Source organism: Typopeltis vanoorti, chromosome 3, assembly GCF_054136105.1.
Source record: "Typopeltis vanoorti isolate ZY-2024b chromosome 3, IOZ_Tvanoo_1.0, whole genome shotgun sequence".
NCBI classification, from domain to species: Eukaryota; Metazoa; Arthropoda; class Arachnida; order Uropygi; family Thelyphonidae; genus Typopeltis; species Typopeltis vanoorti.
The window spans coordinates 106,907,266-106,932,376 of record NC_143551.1 but is presented as its reverse complement, the minus strand read 5'-3'; the positions used below and the strand labels follow the sequence as shown (position 1 = coordinate 106,932,376).

At 37.1% G+C, this 25,111-nt stretch overlaps 1 protein-coding gene across 1 annotated transcript in view; it reads right to left on the bottom strand.

Annotated features, from left to right (window-relative positions):
• Positions 1–25,111, bottom strand: part of MAPk-Ak2 (MAP kinase-activated protein kinase 2) — a 119,988-nt gene that overhangs the window by 3,042 nt on the left and 91,835 nt on the right. The window contains exons 8-9 of the mRNA XM_090390468.1: positions 20,476–20,528; positions 8,465–8,545 (exon numbers count right to left, since the gene is read on the bottom strand). Of these exons, the coding sequence (XP_090246594.1) occupies positions 8,465–8,545; positions 20,476–20,528 (134 nt within the window). The remainder of the gene's footprint in view (positions 1–8,464; positions 8,546–20,475; positions 20,529–25,111) is intronic.

The following is a 25,111-nucleotide window of genomic DNA, read 5'->3' as shown; positions in this document are numbered from 1 at the left end:
AACCTGAAAAAGCTCTCCATGCTCTAGTTCCTGTTAAACCTCTGCTTGGTAGTTCAAATATTAATCTGAAAAGCAATGCAGAGCATGTTATCCAAAGCATAAAGAAATAAGAAAGCATTCTGTTAGGTGCCCTGAAAAACTTAGGCCCATGAAGTATAAAGCACCTCACAAAATGGCAAAATAAATAAGTTTCCTAGTTAAATAAATCCAATTCAGTAAATTTGTTACTGATATATTCATATATTTTTATAAGCAGACATTTTATATCAGTAATATTTTATAAATAGGCTTGTAAAGACAGAAAATAAAAATAATGTACTTTTTTTTTTTTTTTAAGAGATCCATATAAAAAAAACTGTTATTCACAACAATTTTCCTGACTTGCATGGTAAAGGTTAAAAGGAAAATGAAACTAATTTCATCTTGAAAAACCCATGTAGCATTTTTAGACTAGAAGAAACAAGTGCTTGATCCCAGAGGAAAACTAAAGATATAGACAGAATAAGGAAAGTAATTGCCTTTATAGAAGACTGAAATTAAAGGCTGACTAAATCCCAGATATAGCATCAAATAGATCAACTTTGGAAGAGAGCAGTTGATAGGACCCTAATCATGTAATATCATAGTATTTGGTAGTACACCACTTTGTGATATATAATTTTTTTAAATTCCCAAACAAGAGAAGCTGTTCAGTATATATAGTGCATTAACTAGCACCATGGATAGGTAAAGTCAACAAGATTAAAAAAAAAAAAAGAACTTGTTAACAATGGACCTCTGCAGATTATACTCTTTAGAAACATGTGAGAGGTAAAACTAATCCAAAAGACAGCAGGAGGATAAGTCATGAACAAAGAGGAAGAATAATTTGTTCTGCAAACTTGCAGTTGAATAATAAAGTGTTGATTAGCTGCTACATACACATTTCAGAAGATTTAGAAAAGAGCAGGGAAATTATTAATGGCAATCCTGATGAACAGTTAACATTAAAAAATTTGTAGAAAATTCTGAAATTCAAGGAGAAGAAACAATGTCTGTGTGAAAGAGCAGAATGAAATGATGAGACAGGTCACTAATCAGCCTAATTCTTTTCTCTTTCCCTGTTCTGTACCGAGTTCAAGAATTTTAGGAAACTCTTAGGGATAAAACTTTAAATGTAAGAACACTATTCAAATGAGTAGATTAGTGATCTTTATTTTATTAATGTGACTTCAACCCACAAAAGGCTGTGATTAATTTGAAAACCTTCTGCTAAAGAGCCAACATGAACTTTTTTAATTTTATTTTTCTGTTAAAGCCATTTCAGGCTTCTAATAAGTAGAGTAGTGGTTTCTAGGATGATGAAAATCATCTCCCACCAAAAAACTTTAACAAACATGCATACCCCCATGGCAGGAATCAGAACTTATAATCTGCTGGTTGGAGAGATCTACACTATCCATTTGGTTCAGAAGCAAAATAATTCCTCAAGTGAAAGAAAAAACTCAATTTTTTGATGAGGTAATACCTGTAATATGTTTATGCCAAGCAAAATTCAGGGTTAAATAAGAGAAATCTCATCTTTCTCAAAAGATTTAAGGATTGTCTAAAGCAAACCTGGAAGAATTTTATATGCGCACGTGTGTCATTACAGAAATGAGTTTTAATAGAATCAAATTAACATGTTTCACAGAATCATACTGAAATCCAAACCTTCCTTATATTTATGGTGAAAAATAAACACCAAACTAGAAGACCTTACAATAACAATTTAAAACAGTAAAATTTACATAAAATTTTATTATCAACATGTTCAGCCATGTCTTATAACTGTCATCGGTATAACGATAAAATTAGCCAAACAAAATTAAAGGGAAAACTTTGGTAAGAACATTGAAAATAAGTATCAGGAAGGTTGCAAAATATTTTGCAGGCTATTGAAAAAACTTAGAAATGGAGGAAAAAGTACTGTAAGAGAAATCAGAGATGATAATGGTGACACAAAAACGGAAGATCAAAATATTCTATGAATTCTTGTTTCATTTAGAAGTAATTACTGCTAAATGAAACAAGCAGTGGCAACACTGTGGTAGAAAACTTTCAAAAAGAATGTAGTCAGGAATACACACAAACAGGTCCTAAAAACCTGAAATGTAGAAAGGCAGCTGGAGTAACATGAAATTCAACCAGAAATGCTCAAATATGGAGGTATAAAAGTTTAACAGTACCTGCACGCATAACTCAGAAGGCCTGGTCAGAGGTCGAATTCCAGAAGATTGGAGTAGAGCTCTTGTAGTACCATCCATAAAAAGGGAAATAAAACTGAATGTGAGAATTATAGAGGTATTTTCTCACTGAATGTTCCTGGTAAAATTTTTTGAGAAACAGTTAAGAAAAATTGTGGAAGGGAAGCCTGAAGAAAAACAAGCTGGATTCAGGCCAAATAGAGGTTGTCAAGATCAGATTTTCACTTTAAGACAAATAGTTGAGAAATCTTCAGAATGTAACAAGAATTTGTATTTAAGTTTTTTTGATCTGGAAAAGGTATCCTGACATCAAAATTGGTAATGTTAATCTCAGCTGTTTACTTTATGCAGATGATGTTCATACTTTTAAATAAATCCAGTACAAGTATGCTCAAAATTGAATAACCGCTGCAATAAATTTGGTATGAAAATCAGCAATAACAAGATAAAGACAATGAAAATAGACAAAAAGCATGGAAAATATTAACTACATCATGAATGGATAACCTGCCTACAGAACAAGTAAAACATTTCGGCTACTTGGGCACAATTTTTAGTGAAGATGGTAAATATGGAAAAGAAACAACAGAATCAACAAAGCCAGTATGTTAAGAAGTCAACTGAATAAATTTATATGGAATAAGAGAAAACACTATGGAATTAGACAAAACTCTAAATTAGCTGTATACAAGACAATATTCAAACCTGAGAACGATTAGGGGGGAATGAACAGATGGCATCAATGGCAATATCATATTAAAAACGAGGATATTAGGAAAGAACTTGACATTGTTAACATCTAGGAATGTGTTAGCAGAGCTAATCTCAGGTGGTATAGTCACTTACACAGAATGGAAGAGGAAAGATAAGCAAAACAAGTGTTCTTTGCCAGGTTGACAGGGAAAAAAGATCCAGAGGAAGACCAAAATATAGGTGGATTGAATGAGTAGAAAGTGCCTTAAAAGACAGAAATATAAGATCTGATAATGTTGGAGTCTTGACGAATAACGGATTAATTTGGAGGAAAATTGTTGATAGGATGTCAGTAATGGTATAACCTTTTGCATGTGTTACTATCATAATTATTTGATTTCCTTTAGCATAAACATATCTTCTGACCAATCTTTATCCCAGGCTGAGATTATGCAAGTTTAATGCATGCTGGATTATCCTACTTGGTATCATCACTATGAAAACAAAATACATTATGTTTAATATAATAGGGGGGAAACAGATCCCATTAATAGTATCCTATATATATGTAAAATCTCTTATGATATGTAACTATGTAACTTATCATATTCACTTTTACATATTTTCTAAGGAGATTGCACTTAAAGAAATGTCAAATTTTGTATGTAATAATCTTGTATTTGTAATAAATTAACAATGAGCCTTTGTTAAAATAATGTGGTGCATGACATCATCATGTAATGTTGTTAACTCATGTGCAATTCTTTTTCTTCTTCTAGCTTTACAACTCTTCATGAGTTTTAGCTTGCAAAATAATTTTTAGCCATTCTTTTCTTTTCTATGCAATATTCTTTCAATTCTTAACTTTTAAAGTTGTAAGATCTTTTTGCATCATCAATCCATCTATCTTTTTCCATTCTTTCTATATGCCCCAACCACGTTATTTATTAGAATTAGACTTACTAATTGGACTCATGTCCAATTAGCAAGTCTAATTCTATGAATAGTGAAAAATTCTAAGAATTGCCATATATGGCAATTTCAAAAGATGTGAGAAAAGATAACGTCATTCATGTCTGAAGGTCAATACATGACCATGTATGGAAGAAGTTTCATGAAATGCGTGCATGCATACAACGGAAGTCTCTGGGCCTTTATAAGGCGGAACGTCAAGAAGAAACATTGTCTTAGGGTTTTAACCTTTTCTTACCTGTCTTCGCTGCCACATGAGGTATGCTGTCGGTAATAGAAAGAGAAGCATCACAGGTTTTTGAGTCCTCTACCTGGGTCTGCCACTATGTGAGGTCCAATGCCAGGAATTGAAAGGAAAAAGCTGCACATTGCAGCAATGTTAAGGGTCCTCCTAAAGGGCACAGAATAATCAACATCTCGGACAAAAAATAAATTTGGCAGGAAATCAAGAACGAGCCAGAAGGAAAGACAAGAAGGAGCACTTTCATGTGAACAAAGGATTCTTGTAAAAGGCAGTGCCGAATGAGAATAATAAGTAGTTATATACGTTGTACCACCTTACCCCAGTCCTGAAGATACTTTCAGACACAAACTTTGTTTGCTCACACTTGGATAAAGGATTAAACTAAATTTATAACAAGATAACGTAAAGTGATACTGAATTAAGTTTACTCAAGGTATGCTTTATTGTCAGTTTGTGTGTGTGTGTGTGTGTGTGTGTGTGTGTGTGTGTGTGTGTGTGTGTGTGTGTGTATATATATATACAGTCAGTCAAGGAGCCCGTGTAGCTCAGTGGATGTGGCGTTTGCACACCACCGCTAGGCCGCACGAAGGAAGTCTTGGTTTCGAGTCTAGTCGGCAACTAGAGGAAATTTTTCTAAGCCTTTTTTCGACCAGTTCCCGAGTTAGTCGATCTCTGGCACGGGCAAGCAGGTTTTTCCTCCCGGAAACTCAAGAAAATCGACCGTAGAACCCACATTATTTTTCAGACATTAAATATATTGTGTTAGGGTTAGAGACCACGAGATGGCGGCACATTTGAGCCGTCTCTCTTCACTGCGCACCACTTAATTAGTGATAGCCTTGGGCCATCTGTCTCTGATTGGGTACCAGTGGAGATTGAACTGCCCACTCAGTCTCCAAAAAGTTAGATAGGGCTAAATGGCCTCACCTACTCCCGTATATATGAGAATAAAAAGGCGTCAGCTGATTTTTTTTTTTTTTTTTTATATACAGTCATACCCCAACTTACGTGAATCCGGAGTTACACGGTTTCTTATATGTATGTATTCCCATCCTGCTTAATGCCACACCACTAGTCGTATCTTTCCAGCGCTGGCCGCATTCGCCAGTGTCGCACATGCTGTGAACAAGCACTGACGTGTTTCACGCGGTCTCCATTCATACACGATTTTTATAGTCTACAAACCTTGTAATTGTTTAATGTTATGTTCTTGATAAAAATTTTATCACATAAAAAATAATAATGTCATCCAAAAGAAGCAAGTCTGATTCTTCTACAGCTAGCAAGAAAAGAAAAACAATGACTTTGGAAACAAAACTCAACATTATTAAGGATTTTGAAGGCGGAATGAAAATTTGTGAGCAAGCAAAGAAGTTCGATCTACAGGAATCCACAGTAAGAACAATCATAAAAGAAAGGTTTACAGATTTTGGAGGACGTAGAATCTAACGAGAAACGAATTGTAGACACAAGGCAAGGAATAAAAAAATCATTAGCTTGCTATGAAGAAATTTTGTGTGACAAGAAAACGACATTATGCTGTCAGACGAATCTATTAGATTTTATGAAACCACTGACATCGAAATAACTTTTTTTTTTTTTTTTTATGTACGAAAAACTACAATTATGATTATATTTCTTAAAAAATATAGGTGTTTTTGCAGGTGTTTTTTAAACCTTTGGTCCCAATTAACTAATATTTTGTGTTTGTATTTAAAATTATACCCGAGTTATGCGAATTCGACTTACACGCTTTTTGTTGGTCCCACCTACTGCGTAACTTCGGGGTATGACTATATATATATATATATTGGGGGGGGGGGGGCACCCCCTGGCACTTATTCTAATTCAACCCAAAGGACTCTCTGCACTGGCCAATCCATTTCTGGAACATTATTGTCCTTCCCTCAGAGACCTTGCTTTATGGCAGGTAGCATTGTCATGCTGATAGAGACAAGTCATCACTGAATTGATCTTCTATCGTAGATAATACGCAATGGGTCAAAATGTCCTTGTACCCTTCCACATTTAGATTTCCATGTAGTGTTATGAGAGGACCAAATCCATTCCATGAAAAACAATCCCACACTGTAATGCCACCTCCTCCAAATCTCACTGTTGCACTACACACACACTTGCAGGAATTGTTCTCCAGACATTCATCACATCCAGACTCTCCCACTGGACTGCCACATGGTAAAGCGTGATTCATTGTTCCAAATCATGTTTCCACTTGTCTACTGTCCAGTGGCATCGCTCTTTACACCATTGCAGGCAGCACTTAGCATTCACAGGAGAAATGCTTGGTTTATGGGTAACTGCTCAACCCCATTCCTCTTGACTCAACACACAGTCATGGTGCTGGCTGGACAGTTAGTAGCTCTGCAGAACTCCTGGGCGATTGTTTCACTCAATGTATAGTGATTTCTATGAACCACCTTTTTCAACACTCGACGGTCCCCATCCGTCATTAAACGCAGCCTACTCGACAGTGGTTTTGTTGTGGTTGTGCCTTCATGTTTCCACTTCACAATCGCATCATCAGATTAATTTTGTCCTGTTGAATAGCGTTTTTATAACCCATATTGTTGTGAGGGGGGGGTGGGGGTGGATTGCTGGTGAACAAACGTATCTGCCTGTATGGGTGGGTTTTCTATAAACAGAGAAAACCAAAGATCCATCAGGCTGGCGAGTGATGCCAGCCTGGTGGATCATCCACGGATGATCCATCAGGAAGATTACGATCCTGAAGTATAAGCCTTGCTACAATCGTAATTCTTGTAGCAAGGCTTATACATTGGTCATACATAACTGGTAATTAGCTTAAGGAATTAACAACGCATATAACAAATATTAATTAAAGCAAACTTTAATGAAAACCTTCAATATTTCGGCAACGTCATGTTGCTATCTTCAGGAACATACAAATATGGTATGTGCATGCAGGCACTAACAAAAGCAAATGAGGAAGAAGGCAAGAAACTAATATTGTTCCTAAAGTTCTAAAGGTGGCACCATTAGGTTGGCACTTGAAAAAAAATATGAGAACTTGATAAAGAATTCTACTTCCTTACCACAGCCACCACTCAACACGGCTGTCAACCTCTCTTCTGCAGTTTTAAAGCCTGAAGCACTCACTGCACTTTCACCCGGCCACAATTTTGCCCTAGCTCCTAAAAGAATATCTGCCGAGGAAATCGTGATCCAAACAGAACATGGGATTCGCAACCTTCCTAACCATATCGCCAACGTCCGACTGGATGTAGCCGGTGTTCTCACCAAAGCAAAACCTCCAAAAACCAACTTATCCAAAGACGAATAAGCAGCTCTACTAGAAATGAAGAAAAACAAAAAAATATTAATCACCAAAGCAGATAAGGGAAATGTCACTGTGGTTCTCAACCAAAGGGACTACACGGGTAAGCTTAATGCTTTAGTATTAGACCGTACTACCTACCTCCCTATTGAATATAATCATACCAGCTCTCAGATTAGAACTCTCCACAGACTCCTTAAGAAGGTCACTTCTTGGCACATTTCACAAGTGAGCTTCCTTCTAACTTTTTCCTAGAGACAAGTCAGATCCATTATCCTAGGGCTGGAGATTACTGGGTATGATTTGCCAATGTGTCGAATTTTACTTTGGTCAGTCAGACAGACAGCAGGAATTTGTGCACCAAACACAATATCAAGATTACTAAGTGTATGAGTCAGACCAACTCATTACCAGCAATATTGCATATCATGAGTTTTAAATGTATAACAATACATTTACTATGAACATTCTATTCCACTCTACTTATTCCAACACCTTTGTAGCTATCATTGCACTGATTATTGCCATGAGAATATGCAGAAAATTTCACAAGAAAATAAATTTACAATAGTAATATCCATTAAATAATTTCATTGTGTCCTCATCTTACATTTCATTAAGGTATTGCACACATTTATCTTCCATTTTCCATTAACTGCTGATTGAAACAAAACATGCTTCATGAAATGTCCAATTCAAGTTTTTACTTGAAAGCAGAAGCAAACTGGAGTTAAAAAAGATTAACAGATCTTTTTAGAGTTTCTCTGAAAACTCTTCAAAAATACATTCATTTTAACCTGTTTATCCCAACAGACAGAAGGGGGAAAGAAACAAATGTGACAAACAGCATATGAATGATGACAATAAACTTGAAGGCTACCAAATAAGCTTTTTTTTATCAATATATTTTTTAATCTCCATTTCAAAGATTATAGTTGTTCCCAATAATAAGATAGTTAAAGTAAAGTTTCCAATCCTATTATATTATACATGAAATAATCATAATATACTTACTTGTACTTCAGGCCATGCATACTCTTCTTCTTTTAATACTCTGATTGAATGAAGAGGAGTCTGAGGTACTTCTGTATATTTCTAGTAAAAAAATTAACCCATACATTACATTTTTTATGAAAAAATTAAAAATAAACATTTTCATGATAATGCTAATAACTGTGGTCAAGAGCTATCTCAAACACCATTACAACAAAGTTGCTCACTATAAAGCACTATTATAACAAAGTAGCTCAATATAAAAAATATCATTATAACAAAATTGTTCACTGTAACATATATCATTATAACAAAACTGCTCAATACAACCAACTACTGAAAAGCCCTGTTCAAGGCCTCATAGGCACTTTGATATCATAAAGAAAATTTAATACAGTAAACTATGCACTAAAAGTTACTACTCCTGAGATCCCTACAATGCTATAGTCAGTTTGCTGCTTCCACAATTAGTTCTGTTAAATAACATGAATGTATTCAGTATTTTTAAATATGTATAATAATAAATGCAGCCTTCTTTAACCTCTTAAATTGTAAACTACATTTTTGTAGTAGATAACTTTTGAATACTTTTTGATGAAAATTTTGAAATATAAGTTTAGTTCACCAATTTTGCAAATGTCAAAATGACGTAGCAAAGAAGGAAAGCTGGTTTTGAGATAAACTGGACTGTCGAACCCTGTTCAAAACATGGAACTTTAAAGCCATTTTAGGCTTCCAAATAAGCAGAATGCCAGCAAAGGTTGCTCGATTGGTAGAATCTCTGCTACTAATGGTTTATGCAAAAAGTTAAGCAAGCCTGAGCGCAGCTGTAGTTGGAAGAGGTCAATCGTTCGATGCTGCTGGCACTCTGCTGAGGACTGGCCATTCTCACAGGGCTAACTTCTGCCTGTAAACTGACATATGTCAGACCTCTGTGCCCTTGGGTCACGTGAGGATATGACAAATGACAAATACGCAGAATGGCATTCCTAAACCTGGCAGCAAAATGCATTTCTCACTTAAGGACATTCACAAACATCCATACCCATGATGGGATTTAAACCTATAGCCCACTGGTTGCTCAACTAAACATGCTAGTGAATGATAAAAGAATAACATATTTTAAAAAGACTGAAATATAAATTATGTTGTATACATTCAGTCAATCTGATATGTCTAACTAAAATTATAGTTACTCTGCATATAACCTTGCATTAATTAACACTGGCTCTACGACGGAGCCATGAAAGTGAATTAATCCAGAGGGTACAGGATTATCATACTTCTTATCTACGTAACTCCAACTCTATTTCACTTGTATAATGTTTTAAACAATGGCTTCACACATTTAAGAGAAAAATATTGTCTCTAATATAAATGTGCTTATCTCTATTAAACTTCTAGTAACTGATCTACTTCACTTGAACTTCATGTTTTGGTTGATAGCAGCATTTGTTGTGACCAATATCCTCTATTCATTAATCTCCTTAACATGAGTAGAAGGTATTAAATGCACTTCAAAATACAGACTGCAGGAAAGATCAGAAACCAATGAAGTGAGAATTCTAAGGAAAATTAATTCATTGCTGAAAGAACTATATTAAAAATGAAGATTTAGAAAGAACTAGACCTTATTAATATTCAAGTATATTATGTTTAAATAAGTATTGGGAGAAAACTATTTCAGTGAAGGTTCACATTTGGCCCTGATTACTTCTACACTTCTAGACATACTTTTCACCAGTTTGTGAATATGAGTCACATGTTTATTCTCTTCCTTTAACACATAATCACAGTACCAATGTACCACTGTTGGATGCAACAGTCTAGCCTACCCTTGATATTCCAGTCTGTTCCAAGGTGTTCTACTGGGTTCAGACTGGAACTATGTATAGATCAGCTTTTCTACATCATTATTCTTAACCCATGTTGCAATATTACATGCACTATGGTGTGGTGCATTGTCATGTTGAAAGACATGGATCTTTTCTGTAAAACTGAAGTGAAGTCCAGAAAATTTAACCTCTACCACCAAACATCATAAAGAATCATGTACTTGGGCAGAATGCATTCTCCAAGCATCTGCCACATCTGCACAAGGACATCTATGTGGTAAAGGGTTTTGTTGCTCCACATCACAGACTTCTAATGTTCAAGACAGATCAGTCATGATGTTCTTTATACTATGCAGTCTGCACTGTTGACTGCTATGGTTGATGTCTGTTTTACGCAACTGCCAGGATGTAGAAATCTAAGTTCCCTCTGACTTCTATCTCTTCCCAAAATTAAAACTCTTCCTCGCTGGTTAGTGCTTTTCTTCGAATCAAGAGTTGATTGCAGCTGTAGAGGGGTATTTTGCAGATCTTACTGAGAACCACTACAGGGATGGGATAGTGACGCTGGAGCACTGCTGGAATAAATGTATTAGTCTTAAGGGAGATTATGTTGAAAAATAAAAATAATTTTGAAATTATAAATTCATTTTTTCACTGCTATGCCAAGAACTTTTCAGACCACCCTTGTATAGAAGAATATGTATTTAGGTATAGGACCAACTACCATGGCTATAAAAGCCAATCTGGGTAGAATGTGAGCCTTAAGGGACTTTAAGTGGATTATTATTACTACCACTACTAATATTATCACTACTACTACATTAGACATTAAAAAGCAGAGATTTCCATACCACCTTTTGGTCTCATGGTCTTAGCTTAATGGGTCTTTCAGTTCATTTTATAGCTATGGTCAGCCCTCATTCAATCAGCAAATAACATTGCCTGCCATTCACTGAGTAATGCAATCTTTTGCCAATGTTGTGAACAGGTAAGTCATTGATATGGTATCACATGATAACACTGTTTTTAAAGTTAAGGTTTCTCCATGCACCACTGATAGTATGATAATGTACAATCAATTGGATACCCATGTATACAAGAATATACATGAGCATCCAACTGATTATTCTTGACTGTGTGTATCTAAACATAATAAGGAGAGTATACTAATTTAAATGGAGGGAGGGTTATTAGCAAAACAGATATATGAAACAATACTTGCAAAGAAAAAACTTCGGATGAATTGTAGAGAAGATTAACACTCCTTTGAAATTATGACTAGTCACAAATCAAATCAGAATGATACAGTATTCTGGTAGAAAGCTGTTAATAAAAAAATTAGTAAATGAATCTTCTGGACTATCACAATATTTTATATTTCACAGAAATTATGATCTCTGAAGATAAAGGTGGGCTTAAGCATGCATGCATATGTAACAAACAGGCATAAATATATTTCCCAACTTCTACCATTGTCGAAATTTTAAAAACAAAACCAAGATGGTGAGAATAATTTGATCAGATGAAGAACTGCTTCCCAAAGAGCTAGACTTTCTTTATAAAAATAAAACTGCTTAACAGATAACCTCTGTAAAATGACAATTATTATACACTAGCAGCTAGATACTTTTAAAAATTACAGCATACCTGATGTAACACCATATATACATACCATCCTATCTTCCCTTTCCTGATAGACTCAATGGAACATCACAGTCAAGTAATGCTGCTTATGATAGGATGGATAATCCTATCTGCATCATCTGCTATGTCTGTAAATTCTAATGGTCTGATTTCTTGGCCTGGTTGGCCGAGTCGTTACATATCTACTCTCTAACTAACATGCTGCAGGTTCAAATTCCACTATGAGCATGGATGTTTGTGATTGTCTTTAGATGGGAGATGAATTTCATTGCCTGGTGTAAGATCACCCTGCTTATTAGAGGCCTGAATTAGCTAGAAAAAAACTCCATGACCTCTTTGACCTCTAGAGAAGGGTTTCTGGACCAGGTTAAAAAATCCTTATTCTACATATGATATACATGTACTACAAGTTTATAAAATCTTTTTTGTGAGTGAGAGCCACATAAAAAAGTTTCCAAGAGAAAAAACCCTGCCATTACCATGTGAGACTGGCTAGTTCACCTTCGCCACTTAAAACGTCCTCATTTCCTAAATGGGTTTGAATCCTATTGCGATTGCAGCACGGCAGTGAAAATATTTAAATACGGAACTTACTTTCTTGTCTTCCCAATCTAAGGACATCACTGATACCTACTAAGCTATGGAGGCTCACCACATATACGAGGGATGTCCAGAAAGTAAGTTCCAATGGGCTGTTAGAGAAACAAAAATATATTTACAAAAAAAAAACTTTATTGGAAAATAAAGTAGACATCTTTCACTAATTTTCTACATAATTTTTACCATTGTTCAAGGTTAGTGAGGCAAACCACGTACTGACTGCTTCTTTGACATCATAAAACCGCCGGCCACCAAGAAAAGATTTCAGATGTTTGAACAGGTGAAAATCGCTTGGCATGTGGTCAGGACAATGTGTGCACACCTGGCCTTCCTTCATTAAAAAGTCTTACCCATCTTCGTACCATTGAATCACTCATTCCATGTTCTCCATAAACCTCAATAATTTGCCGATGAATTTCAGCTGCTTTAACGTTCCTCGCATTCAAGAAACAGAAGAAACAGATAATTGACCTAATTTCATATGTGGCGGGCAATTAGATTTTCTTAGAAATTATAAACACACAGCAAGAATGCTTGAAAATGGCACCAACGCCTTGCTAAGGAATCAACAAACTCAGCACACATGTGCCCCATTGCGATCGCAGCACGGCAGTAAAAATACAGTAATACACCGACTTACGCGAATTCGGAGTTACACGGTTTCTTATATGTATGTATTCCCGTCCCGCTTAACGCCTCACCACTAGTCGTATCTTTCAGGCGCAGGCTGCATTTGCCAGTGTCGCACATGCTGTGAACAAGCACTGACGTGTTTCGCGCGGTCTCCATTCATACAAGATTTTTATAGTCTACAAACCTTGCGATTGTTTAATGTTATGTTCTTGATAAAAATTTTATCACATAAAAAATAAAAATGTCATCCAAAAGAAGTGAGTCCGATTCTTCTACAGTTAGCAAGAAAAGAAAAACATTGACTTTGGAAACAAAACTCAACATTATTAAGGATTTTGAAGGGAATAAAAATTTGTGAGCTAGCAAAGAAGTTCGATCTACAGGAATCCATAGTAAGAACAATCATAAAAGAAAGGTTTACAGATTTTGGAGGACATAGATTTTAACGAGGAATGAATTGTAGACACAAGGCAAGGAATAAAAAAATCATCAGCTTGCTATGAAGAAATTTTGTGTGACAAGAAAAAGACATTATGCCATCAGACGAATCTATTAGATTTTATGAAACCATTGATATCGAAATAACTTTCTTTTTTTTTTTTATGTACGAAAAACTACAATTATGATTATATTTCTTAAAAAATATAGGTGTTTTTGTAAACCTTTGGTCCCAATCGTATGTTTGTCTATATAAATTACATGCAATTTGGAAGTTGGAATGCAGCCACCTGTTATTTTCAACATGCTAAAAATGCTTGGGGATCAGTAGGATGTTGGTGTATTGGACAATTAACCATTACAACGATACAGAAAACATATTTGACTGCCAAAGAACAGGACATCATGCTGTGTTAAGATGCAATAGCTTGTGAGGGCTGTGATGGTACACCTCTGCCATAATCCTATGATAACACAGAAAGTGATTAAATAATAAAGTAACACGTAAAAACCACAGTGAAATCTTTAATTAGTAAAAAAGACATTTCGTACTAAAAATAATACATCTTCAGTGTTTGTAACAGTAATAGGAATAAAATACAGGCAAATGTTCAGTGAATCACCTATTAAAATACAATAGTTACCGCGTGCTAGGAAATAATAGAAATAACAAATTTAATCTATTAAGATAAATGTTTTTTTTACATAAGATAAAAGTCTCCCAGATCTTTGAGAGAGAGATATACAGTCATTTCTATAGAGAAAGTGCTGTTGCATGTACTAACTGATGATCTAGGGTTGAGAGCCTATCATTGTTCTACTGTACACTTCCTAAAATCACAACTTATGTGGAAGAGCCCCGGGGCAGAGCTGACTACTACCGGGTGCGTCCCCAGGTGGCGGATCGGGAAACAGCCTTTAGATATGGAGGTTAGCTGCGATATAAGCAGAGCAATCTGGCGAATAAGCAGCCATGGACCAACAGCGACTGAGCTATCAGGGCATGGGGGAGCAGAAGTGGCAACTCTGTCTCACTTAAAACCTCACAAAGTCCAATGACAACTCGGTGACATGGCGAGTAGTGCCGCATTAAATAAGTACCTGCTGGGGTCACTGCCCCTGACATTGGGAAGCAGCATTGTCAGTACTGACACAGGGTTGAAGCCAAATGATGACGGAAAAGCTTGTGATCAGAGATTTGCAGATGGCAATATGATTATATTGTGTACGTCTGTAATACTGCGGAGCAGAAAGCAAACGGAGAAACTACTGCTCTACCTTATCTCCAGAACAACCTCCATGGCGAGCAAACCCTTACAATTGGCCCCAAGTTCCCGACGTCTCTTAAATGGGACAGGGGTGCGAAGAATCTCCGGGCTCAAAATAGTGTCCACTTTTAAAATTGCAACTTGGAATGTCAGAACTGTGTATGAAGCTGGCAAATTAAGAAATGCCACAAGAGAAATGAAGAGGCTGGGCATCCAGATTTTGTGAATTTGCGAGACAAGATGGCCAGGATCTGGAAAGTGTCAACAAGATAATATGACAATGTATTACTCTGGGAATGATGAGAACAAACATCGACATGGTGTAGCTGTAATAGTAGATGAAGAAATCAATAAATCAGTAATAAATTGGATTCCATTTTCTGAAAGGATAATGCTGTTACAACTTAAGGGAAACCCCGTTAACATAAATATCATCCAAGCTTATGCACCCACAGCTGACAAAAGTGAAGAAGATGTTGAAGAGTTTTATGAACACCTAAAAGAGATTAAAAACCTAACAAAGAAACATGATATAAACATAGTGATGGGTGACTTCAATGCAAAAGTGGGAAGAGGGAGTGATGGAGAAATTGTTGGCGAACATGGCTTAGGCACCAGAAATGACAGAGGAGATCGCCTAGTCCAATTCTGTCAGGAAGAAGATCTAACAATAGCAAATACCTGGTTTAAACTTCCACCAAGAAGAATGTACACTTGGAAATCGCCTCAAGATAACCAACATAACATTGTCAGAAATCAAATTGATTATATACTGATAAATAAAAGATTCCACAATAGTATAAAGAGTGCAAAGACTTATCCTGGAGCAGATATCTCATCAGACCACAATCCCATAGTTGCAGAAGTACGTCTTAGATTAAAATCAGCTAAAAAATCACAAAAGAAGAAAAAGAAAATTGATGTAGAAAAACTGAAAGACCCGAACATAAATAAAAGTGCCAAGACACAGCTTAACCTGCGATTACAACAGATTAACATAGAAGAAAATAAACGTGTGGAATCTCTTTGGAATAGCTTAAAGAATGCCATCGTAACAACAAGTATTGAAGAAGTAGGTTAAGTGAATAATATAAAACAACAGGAATGGATGACAGATGAGATTCTTTCTCTTATTGATACAAGAAGAATGTATAAAAACAAAGACCTAGCCAGGTATACAGAAACACATAACATCATCAAGAAAAAAATAAAAGAAGCCAAGGAAAATTGGATGAAAAATTTATGTACTGAAATTGAACTGCTTCAGAAACAACATGATAATTTCAATCTGTATAAGAAAATCAACGAAATTTCCGGAAAACTGAGGAAAAAGCAAATAGTGTCTCTAAGAGACGAAAATGGAAAAATAATTCTAGAAGAAGAGAATAATGCACAGATTTGGATAAAATATGTAACAGAACTTTTCAATGATACTAGACAGAAGCCTATAAACATAAAAGATAACATTCAAGGACCAGCAATCATGAAATGCAAAATAGAGAATGCTATACAAACAATTAAAACAGGAAAAGCCAGTGGACCAGATGGTGTGCAAACAGAATTTTTAAAATTAATCGAACCAGATAACATCAAACTTCTTGAAAAACTATTTAATAAAATATATGAAAGCGATGAATTTCCATCAGATTGCCTCAAATCTACATTTATCACTATCCCAAAGAAACCCAAAGCGAATTCCTGTGGTGACTTCAGACTTATTAGTCTAATGAGCCAAACATTAAAAATATTTTTGAAAGTAATTCAGAATCGCATTTATAGAAAAAGTGAAGAAACTCTAAGTGAAACACAATTCGGCTTTCGGAATGGTTTTGGTACTAGAGAGGCCCTTTTCTGTACCCAAATATTGATACAAAAATGCATAGAAAAACAGAAATCTGTCTTTATGTGTTTCATAGATTTTGAAAAAGTATTCGACAAAGTCAGACACACCAACTTAATAGAAATCCTTCAACAAATAAGGCTAGACGAACAAGACATAAGACTAATAACAAATCTGTATTGGAATCAGTCAGCTACCGTTCAATTAGACAACATTACCACCAGTGATATTAACATCAAAAGAGGAGTGAGACAAGGATGTGTGCTCTCACCACTCCTGTTCAACATATATGCAGAGGTAATCTTTAAAAAAGAATTGGAAGAATGTCCAGAGGGAATCACAATAAATGGAAAGATTGTTGAAAGACCTACGATATGCAGATGACACCGTGCTAATTGCAGATAACATTATGGATCCCCAAAAACTCGTTGACAGAGTATACATAGAAAGCCAAAGAATGGGAATAAATATAAACATCAACAACACAAAATACATGATCATCAGCAAACATCCAGCCTCGTCAATGAAACTGACACTAAATGGGAAAAATATTGATCAAGTGTCAAGATATAAATATCTTGGTTGCTGGCTTAATGAACGGTGGGATCCAGAAATAGATATAAAGACAAGGATTGAAGTTGCACAGCAGTCCTTCATGAAAATGAGAACACTATTCTGCAATAAAGACCTAAACATGGAAGTCAGATGCCGAATGCCGAAATATTACGTGTGGTCTATTCTGCTCTATGGAGTTGAAACATGGACATTGAAGGCGACAACCATCAAGAAAATCGAAGCCTTTGAGATGTGGCTATACAGAAGAATGCTAAAGATATCATGGACAGAAAAAATTACCAATGAAGATGTCTTAAAATCCATTGGCAAAGCTAAACATCTTGTACAAATAATCAAGAAACGAAAAACATCATATCTTGGCCACATCATGAGAAACAGCAAATACCAACTTCTACAAACTATTTTGGTAGGAAGAATTGATGGCAAAGGAACTAGAGGAAGAAAAAGAATATCATGGTTTGACAACATCAAGACGTGGACAGGAAAGAGCAGTGCACAACTGCTCAGATTAGCACAACAGCGCAATTTGTTCGCCAAGATGGTCGCTGACCTTCGATAGAAGATAGCACAATAAGAAGAAGAATGTGGAAGAGGGTGATAAAATCGACTTCTCTGGTGGTACATGAACAACAGACAGAGATATCCTCTTCACAGATGAGATTTTCATCATTTCGTTTTGGCAGTCAATTGAATCGCCAAAATGATCAGGTATGTGCTCGCAGATGGTTGCATAGCATCCAGGATTCAAAAAGGTCATTATTATTATTATTTGAGACCTCGTCGAGGGAGGATGTAAATTACCCAGTCAAGCTATTATACCTTCCCTTAAATTCATTTACACTTAATGCACTCACTACCCCTAAGGGCAAATTATTCCACTCACTCACTGCTCTCTGGGAGAAAAATCATCACCCTATATTAGTAATGGTTTGGTGCGTGTGTGACAATCGGGGGGGGGATCCAAGTTGCATTTCTGGCAAAGGTTTTGACCCGGGTAAGGGTCAAAACCTCTGCCAAAGTGTAGCGAGACACCATGATGGAATCTGTGGCACAGCCACTAAACAACACCTTGTGTTTCACGGTAGGCAGTGGATCTTCCAACAGGACTCAGCCCCTGCACACAATGCAAGGACCACACAACAATGGGTAGAAGGCAAACGTGCCTTACCACATATCAGATGATATGTGGTACGTTCCAGCAGCTTGGAAGTTCCGATTTGAATCTGTTGGACTTCAAATTGTGGGTGGAGCTTGAGAGAGATTAGCCTGCAAGAAACAATGCCACAGCATCACCAGCATGAAGGTGGATTTGGAGCAAGCAGTGGCAGTGTTTCCATTATACGTTGTGCATACCGCCATCGATACTTGGCCCTCACAGACTTCAGCCGTGCGAGAAGGCAAAAGGGAGACATTTAGAACATTGAATGCTGCTATATATATATATATGGTTCATATGTGATGAAAGCTGTAAATGATTCACTGATAAAGGTTTATGCACTTGAAGTTGTAACAGTATTTATGGCTAGACTATCAATATACACCCTCTGTCCAAAAAGAACCCCAACCTTTTCAAAAACAGAAGAAACTAGTGACGTCACCTGTTTTATCTTTTTGTTATCGAAAGTGGCAACCTTTATTAGTGTTGTGTCAACTGTTTATGACATTTGTTTCATTAGAAGCCAAGTTATAGTGCCAAGAGTGACAGTGTGTTTTGACGAATGGTCGGAAAACGAGTTTGAAACAGAGAGTTGCGATTGACTTTTGTGTTCAACTTGGTAAAAGTGTTACCGAAATGCATCAAATGCTTCAAAAAGCATACGGTAATGAATGCGTATCCTGTACTCAAGTTTATGAGTGGTTGTGAGACGCTTGAGGACGACGAAAAGCCAGGCTGTCCAAAAACTGGACTGAGCGAAGTCAACATCCAAAAAGCATGCAATATAATCAAAGAAAACCCAAAATCGACTGCGAGATTGATTGAAGATGAATTGGGGATTCCAAAATCAACGGTGCACAACATTTTGACCGAGAATTTGGGCCTTAGTAAATTGAATTCGCAATTTGTTCCCCACAAGTTGACCGATGACCAAAAAATGTATCAAATTGAACACTGCAAGGACCTCATTAAAACTGCTTGTAAGGACTCAAACTTCCTTGAAACGATTGTGACAAAACGTGGTGTTTTGAGTATGAGCCTGAAACAAAGTGCCAGAGTGCTGAGTGGAGACCACCGGAAGAGTGGCATCCGAATAAAAGTCGCTTGGAGAAGTCAAAAGTAAAGACAATGCTGATTTATTTCTACAATTCCAAGGGCATTATCCACAAAGAATTCATTCCGCCTGGCCAAATGGTCAATAGTGAGTTTTATCGTGAAGTTTTAAAGCGATTGATAGCAAGAATTCGTTGCATATGGCATGAATATCATGATACAGGCAGTTGGTCACTTTTGCACGATAATGCACCATCTCATCGTTCGAACATTGTGAGACAGTTTTTGAGCAAAAACCAAGTTTGTGTGTGTTGGATCACTCGCTGTATTCACCAGATTTAGCACCCTGTGACTTCTTTCTCTTCCCCCGACTTCATTTTCAGATGAAAGGAAAGCGATACGACACCATTGAAAACATTCAAGCGACAGTAACCATGACCCTCAACAGTATCACAAAAACCAATATTAAAAAACTCCTTTAACTAATTAATTGATGGGGGGGGGGGGGTGGGGGGGGGGGGGGGTGGGGGGGGGGGGGGGTGGGGGGGGGGGGGGGTGGGGGGGGGGGGGGGTGGGGGGGGGGGGGGGTGGGGGGGGGGGGGGGTGGGGGGGGGGGGGGGTGGGGGGGGGGGGGGGTGGGGGGGGGGGGGGGTGGGGGGGGGGGGGGGTGGGGGGGGGGGGGGGTGGGGGGGGGGGGGGGTGGGGGGGGGGGGGGGTGGGGGGGGGGGGGGGTGGGGGGGGGGGGGGGTGGGGGGGGGGGGGGGTGGGGGGGGGGGGGGGTGGGGGGGGGGGGGGGTGGGGGGGGGGGGGGGTGGGGGGGGGGGGGGGTGGGGGGGGGGGGGGGTGGGGGGGGGGGGGGGTGGGGGGGGGGGGGGGTGGGGGGGGGGGGGGGTGGGGGGGGGGGGGGGTGGGGGGGGGGGGGGGTGGGGGGGGGGGGGGGTGGGGGGGGGGGGGGGTGGGGGGGGGGGGGGGTGGGGGGGGGGGGGGGTGGGGGAACGTTGTGCTGGATCTGTTCGCAGCAGTCCCCGAATTAACTCTTTGGCTAAAAAATATAAACATTATTAACTGTTTCCTACTCTACTTCATGTAGGAACAAAACTCCCCCCCCCCCCACCTAAGTAAATATATTAAGATAGTTTAAAAGAATAAAAGAAAATGGATCACTTAAGAGTCAAAGCCAGATAACTAGAAAGAAACCTCCACATTGCTTTAAGGAATGCAGAGAAAAGACCTGGACTTCTGACCTAATGGCCAATCTTCATCTTCACATGATGTACCCCATTATTTGTAGGTATCCACTGGGAACTGAATGAGTGAAAATAGGCTGGCAATTTGGAACTTTGTGACCAAACTCTCTATTGGCTTAAACCAAAAATGAACATGATATTGATACAAGAATGAGATTGAGCATCACCTGGTTAAAAAAAAAAATCAGAAGAATTGAAGACAGGAACTATCAATAAGAAGCATCAATGGAAAATAATCGAACTTGTAGAAGTGTGTAATGTTTTGATTTTTATATTTTATGTTTAATATATTGTTCATTACTTTACTTTTTTTCTCTATGTGTTTCCCCTCTTACTTGGTAATTTCATGGTTGCTTGAGCTTGCTTAAAATGCCTATATGCTCTAATCTCTAACTCACATATAATACTTTTATTTAACTTTAGTCCTTTCGTAAAATACTTAGCTTTCTTCCCCACCCCTTCCAAGGCCGTAAAGTACAGTCTCACACGTGCTAGTATCGTAGACTTAGGAAAAGCCTCTCGCTGGGACCAAATCCTTAATCTACGTCGCTATAATTCAAATGTATTAATCCTTAAAAATTTATTTTTTGTTAACGACTGTGCCATTAAGGATCGTGTAAAAGAATTTTCTATCTTTCCTTTACATACAAGAGAATATTTTAGCTAAGCACATATAATAACCGTTAAATCAAAATTGTTTTTTATGAGACAGTGAATTGGCTAACAAAGATCAGGCAAGCTATTAACAAAATCAAATATGTTTATTTTAACTTAGACAAGTTATATACAAAGGTGAATAGGACATATCACGTGTCTGATTCTCCACACATTCGTTAAATCAATTCACTTAAAGCATTAGACAAAGAAAGTATTTACGCTCAACTTATTATACATGTGGATGGATTTTAGCACACACAACCTTACTCTCATTACAAATAATATAAGGCAAAATTATACTATACACGTTCTAAGCATTATGTAACACAAGCACTATTCAAAATTACAATATTCTATTATGCACATTCAAACTGACTTTTGGCTTTCTGACCTCTTCAACACATTATGCCATTAGTTAAACAGAATCAACACCTATCATCTGTACACACAATCTAGGCTATTAACATAAAGCAATCTACTTACAAGCTCACTATATCATTGTACAGTCCTGAATCCAAAAGGGTTAAGGGTGAATTCTGCTGGCTCCTTTCTTTTTCTTGTGCAATGGCTGTGATTGGGCACTATCCAGCAGTTGTCATCTTGCAGAGTCCTTCCTTGTAACTTTAATGCATTTTTTTGTCGATGTTAGGAACTTCGTCGAATGCTACAAATCAGCACACATGTGGATCGGTACACTCGTCAAAGAATTTCACGTAAGGATATCTTGTAATACTGACAACGAGCTCTCCATGATCTCCAGAACTAATGCTTGTAGGACTGTGACTCCTCGAAAAGCTTGCCACAGGAACAAAAAATAAGAGAGAGAGAGAGAGAGCCCTCTCGCCCCCTCTATCTCCGCCATTTATATCATTGGCCATCCCTCCAAAAAAAAAAAAAAAAAATAATAACAGATTTACTGGAAGCGCCCTTATCACCCACACTTATGTTAGGTTTTGGCGGCAAAACTCATAATCTGGTGACCTTTGAGACTGTTGTTAACCTTCAGTTTACTAGTCTAATCCTGTCTGAGCTTTTTAGTTACAATTGTTTGTGGTTCTACATTCAGTTATTCCAACATTATATTACAAAATTTATTACCTTATAGTAGGTTACATACATTTGTGATTATATGTATTTTATGGCCTATGTAAAATCGACAATATAGGTGAAAAATATATCTATTTTTCACCACAAGAGATTTTACAGAAGAACTGAAAAGTACCAAGTGAACATAATTAGTTACTGAAACAAAGAAGACTAAAACAGCTGAGATGCTACTATTTAATGATAAGTACAAAATGCTATTATATTCAAGCAATGCCAAATCAAGAAAAGGAAGGAGTAATGAAGAACTCAATACCAAACATGAAGATTAATTTCTTGCCTGAAAGGCAATTTCAAGTAGTTGTCTGGACAAGCTGACAATGAAACCTATTTGTGCCAATGCTGCCACAAAAGATTCTCCTAAAGAAGAGGTGGCAGAATTTTTTTTGTCATTAGAGCAGGCAGATGACAGAGAAAATGGAAAGGTGGTCCTTGTAGGAGATCTAAACAGCAGAAAAGGAAATGAAGCCACCAGACATATGGAAACATTTTGGGAAAATTTACAGAAAAGTGCAAGGCTAATAATAATAGTAAGTACCTGATGGATTTTGCCTCAGAATATGAACTAGTCATTACTAACACCATGTTCCTACAGAGATGTGCAAGAACAAGTTCAAGTGGAGGTAAGACAAGAAATAAGAAAGATTTCATTTATCTTCATTCTAGTTCAGTATATAAGAGTATATAGAGGATTTGAAACTAGACGTGATCACCACTTAATTTTAAGCAGGATAGAAATGAAAAAGAACAATATGTAAGAAGGTTTTAAAAATAATTAAAGTTGAGCAGCTTTAAGATGTAAACTGTAGACTTGTCTATACAAACATTCAGGAAAAAATTAAACAGTTCAGAAACAAAAACCAAACTTTGGAGACTCAGTGGCAAGTTGCAAAGCTGTCTGCAGAGAAAAGAAAAATAAGAACATCAAGTTGGATACAAGAAGTTACAGAAGCAGTTCCAGAAAAGAAGAAAGCATACTGAAAGCTCCTAGTAAATAATTGGGCAGATGCCCTAAAAGAATACAAAGAGAAATGTAAGACAGTTAAGACAGGTATAAAACCATCATCATCAAATTCCTACCATGTATCCTCAAGAGGTGTACAGGATATGATAGTACAACATTAAAAATTTACGTCATTACTAACTTCCTATCTACAATTTTCCTCCAAATCAGTCTGTTACTTGTCAAGACTCCAACATTATTAGATCTTATATTTCTATCGTCTAAGGCACTTTGTACCATATCAATCCACTTATATCTTGGTCTTCCTCTGGGTCGTTTTTCTACCAACCTGGCAGGGAACACTTGTTTTGCTAATCTTTCCTCGCCCATTCTGTTCAAGTGACCACACTACCTTAGATTAGCTCTGCTAACGATTTTCCTGGATGCTGACAATGTCAAGTTCCTTCCTAATATCCTCGTTTTTAATATGATATTCCCATTGATGCCATCTGTTCAAGCCTTTAATCTTTCTCAGGACTCTCATATCTGCAGTCTCTAGTCTTTGGTCAAGTGTTTTACTTCTGACCCAGCTCTCAGATCCATAAGTTAAAGCTAGTTTGTAATTTAGTCTTCTGACTAATTTCTCTGTATTCCATATGAATTTATTCAATTGACTTCCCCAGCTTTGTTGATTCCATTGTCTATTTCCATATTTAATTTACCATCTTCACTAAAAATCACCTAAGTAACTGAAATGTTTTACTTGTTCTACAGGTTCCCCATTCACAACGCAGTGACATTTTCAATGATTCTGCCTATTTTCATTGTCTGTGTCTTTTTATTGCTGACCTTTATACCATATCTATTACAACAGTTATTCAATTTAGTCAGGGAATCTTGCAGACTTATTTAGAAATATAACATCATCCGCATAAAGCAAAGAGCTGACATTAACATTTCCAATTTTGATATCAGGTTTAATACCACTTTCCTTCACAATGTGAAGGATAGATAATGAATAACAGAGGAAATAATGTACATCCTTGTCTAACACCAGATTTAACATTAAACCATCTTCCTGTACTTCCTTCAATTCTAACTGCTGACTTGCAACTCCAATAAAGACTAAGCATTGCTCAATATAATGCCCCATTGACACCATATAACTATAGCGTATTGAATAGCTTCTCTCTTGGCACCTTGTCATATGCTTTTTCCAGATCGACAAAACTTAAAGGATAGAAAAATTAGAACTCCATGGTGGACACAGGAAGTTAAAGAGGCAGTGAAGGAAAAGAAGAAAGCATATCAAAACTTCCTGGCAAATAAGTCAGCTTTTGCTCTTAGAGAATACAGAGACAAATGTAAGAAAGCAAAACACTGTGTACAACTGGCTAAACAAAAGTCATGGGAGGACTTTGGCAAGAACATAGAAAATAAATATCAAGAAGATGGTAAGATGTTCTGGAGGTTGTTGAAAAAGCTTAGAAATGGAGGAAAGAGTGCTGTAAAAGGAATTAGAGATGATAAAGGTGACATGAAAACGGGAGAGAAAGATATCCATGAAGTATGGAGTAATTACTTCGAAAAATTGCTAAATGAAACAAGCAGTGATAGCACAGTGGTAAAAAACACTCAACAGGCATACAGTCAGGAGTACATATCCATACTTGA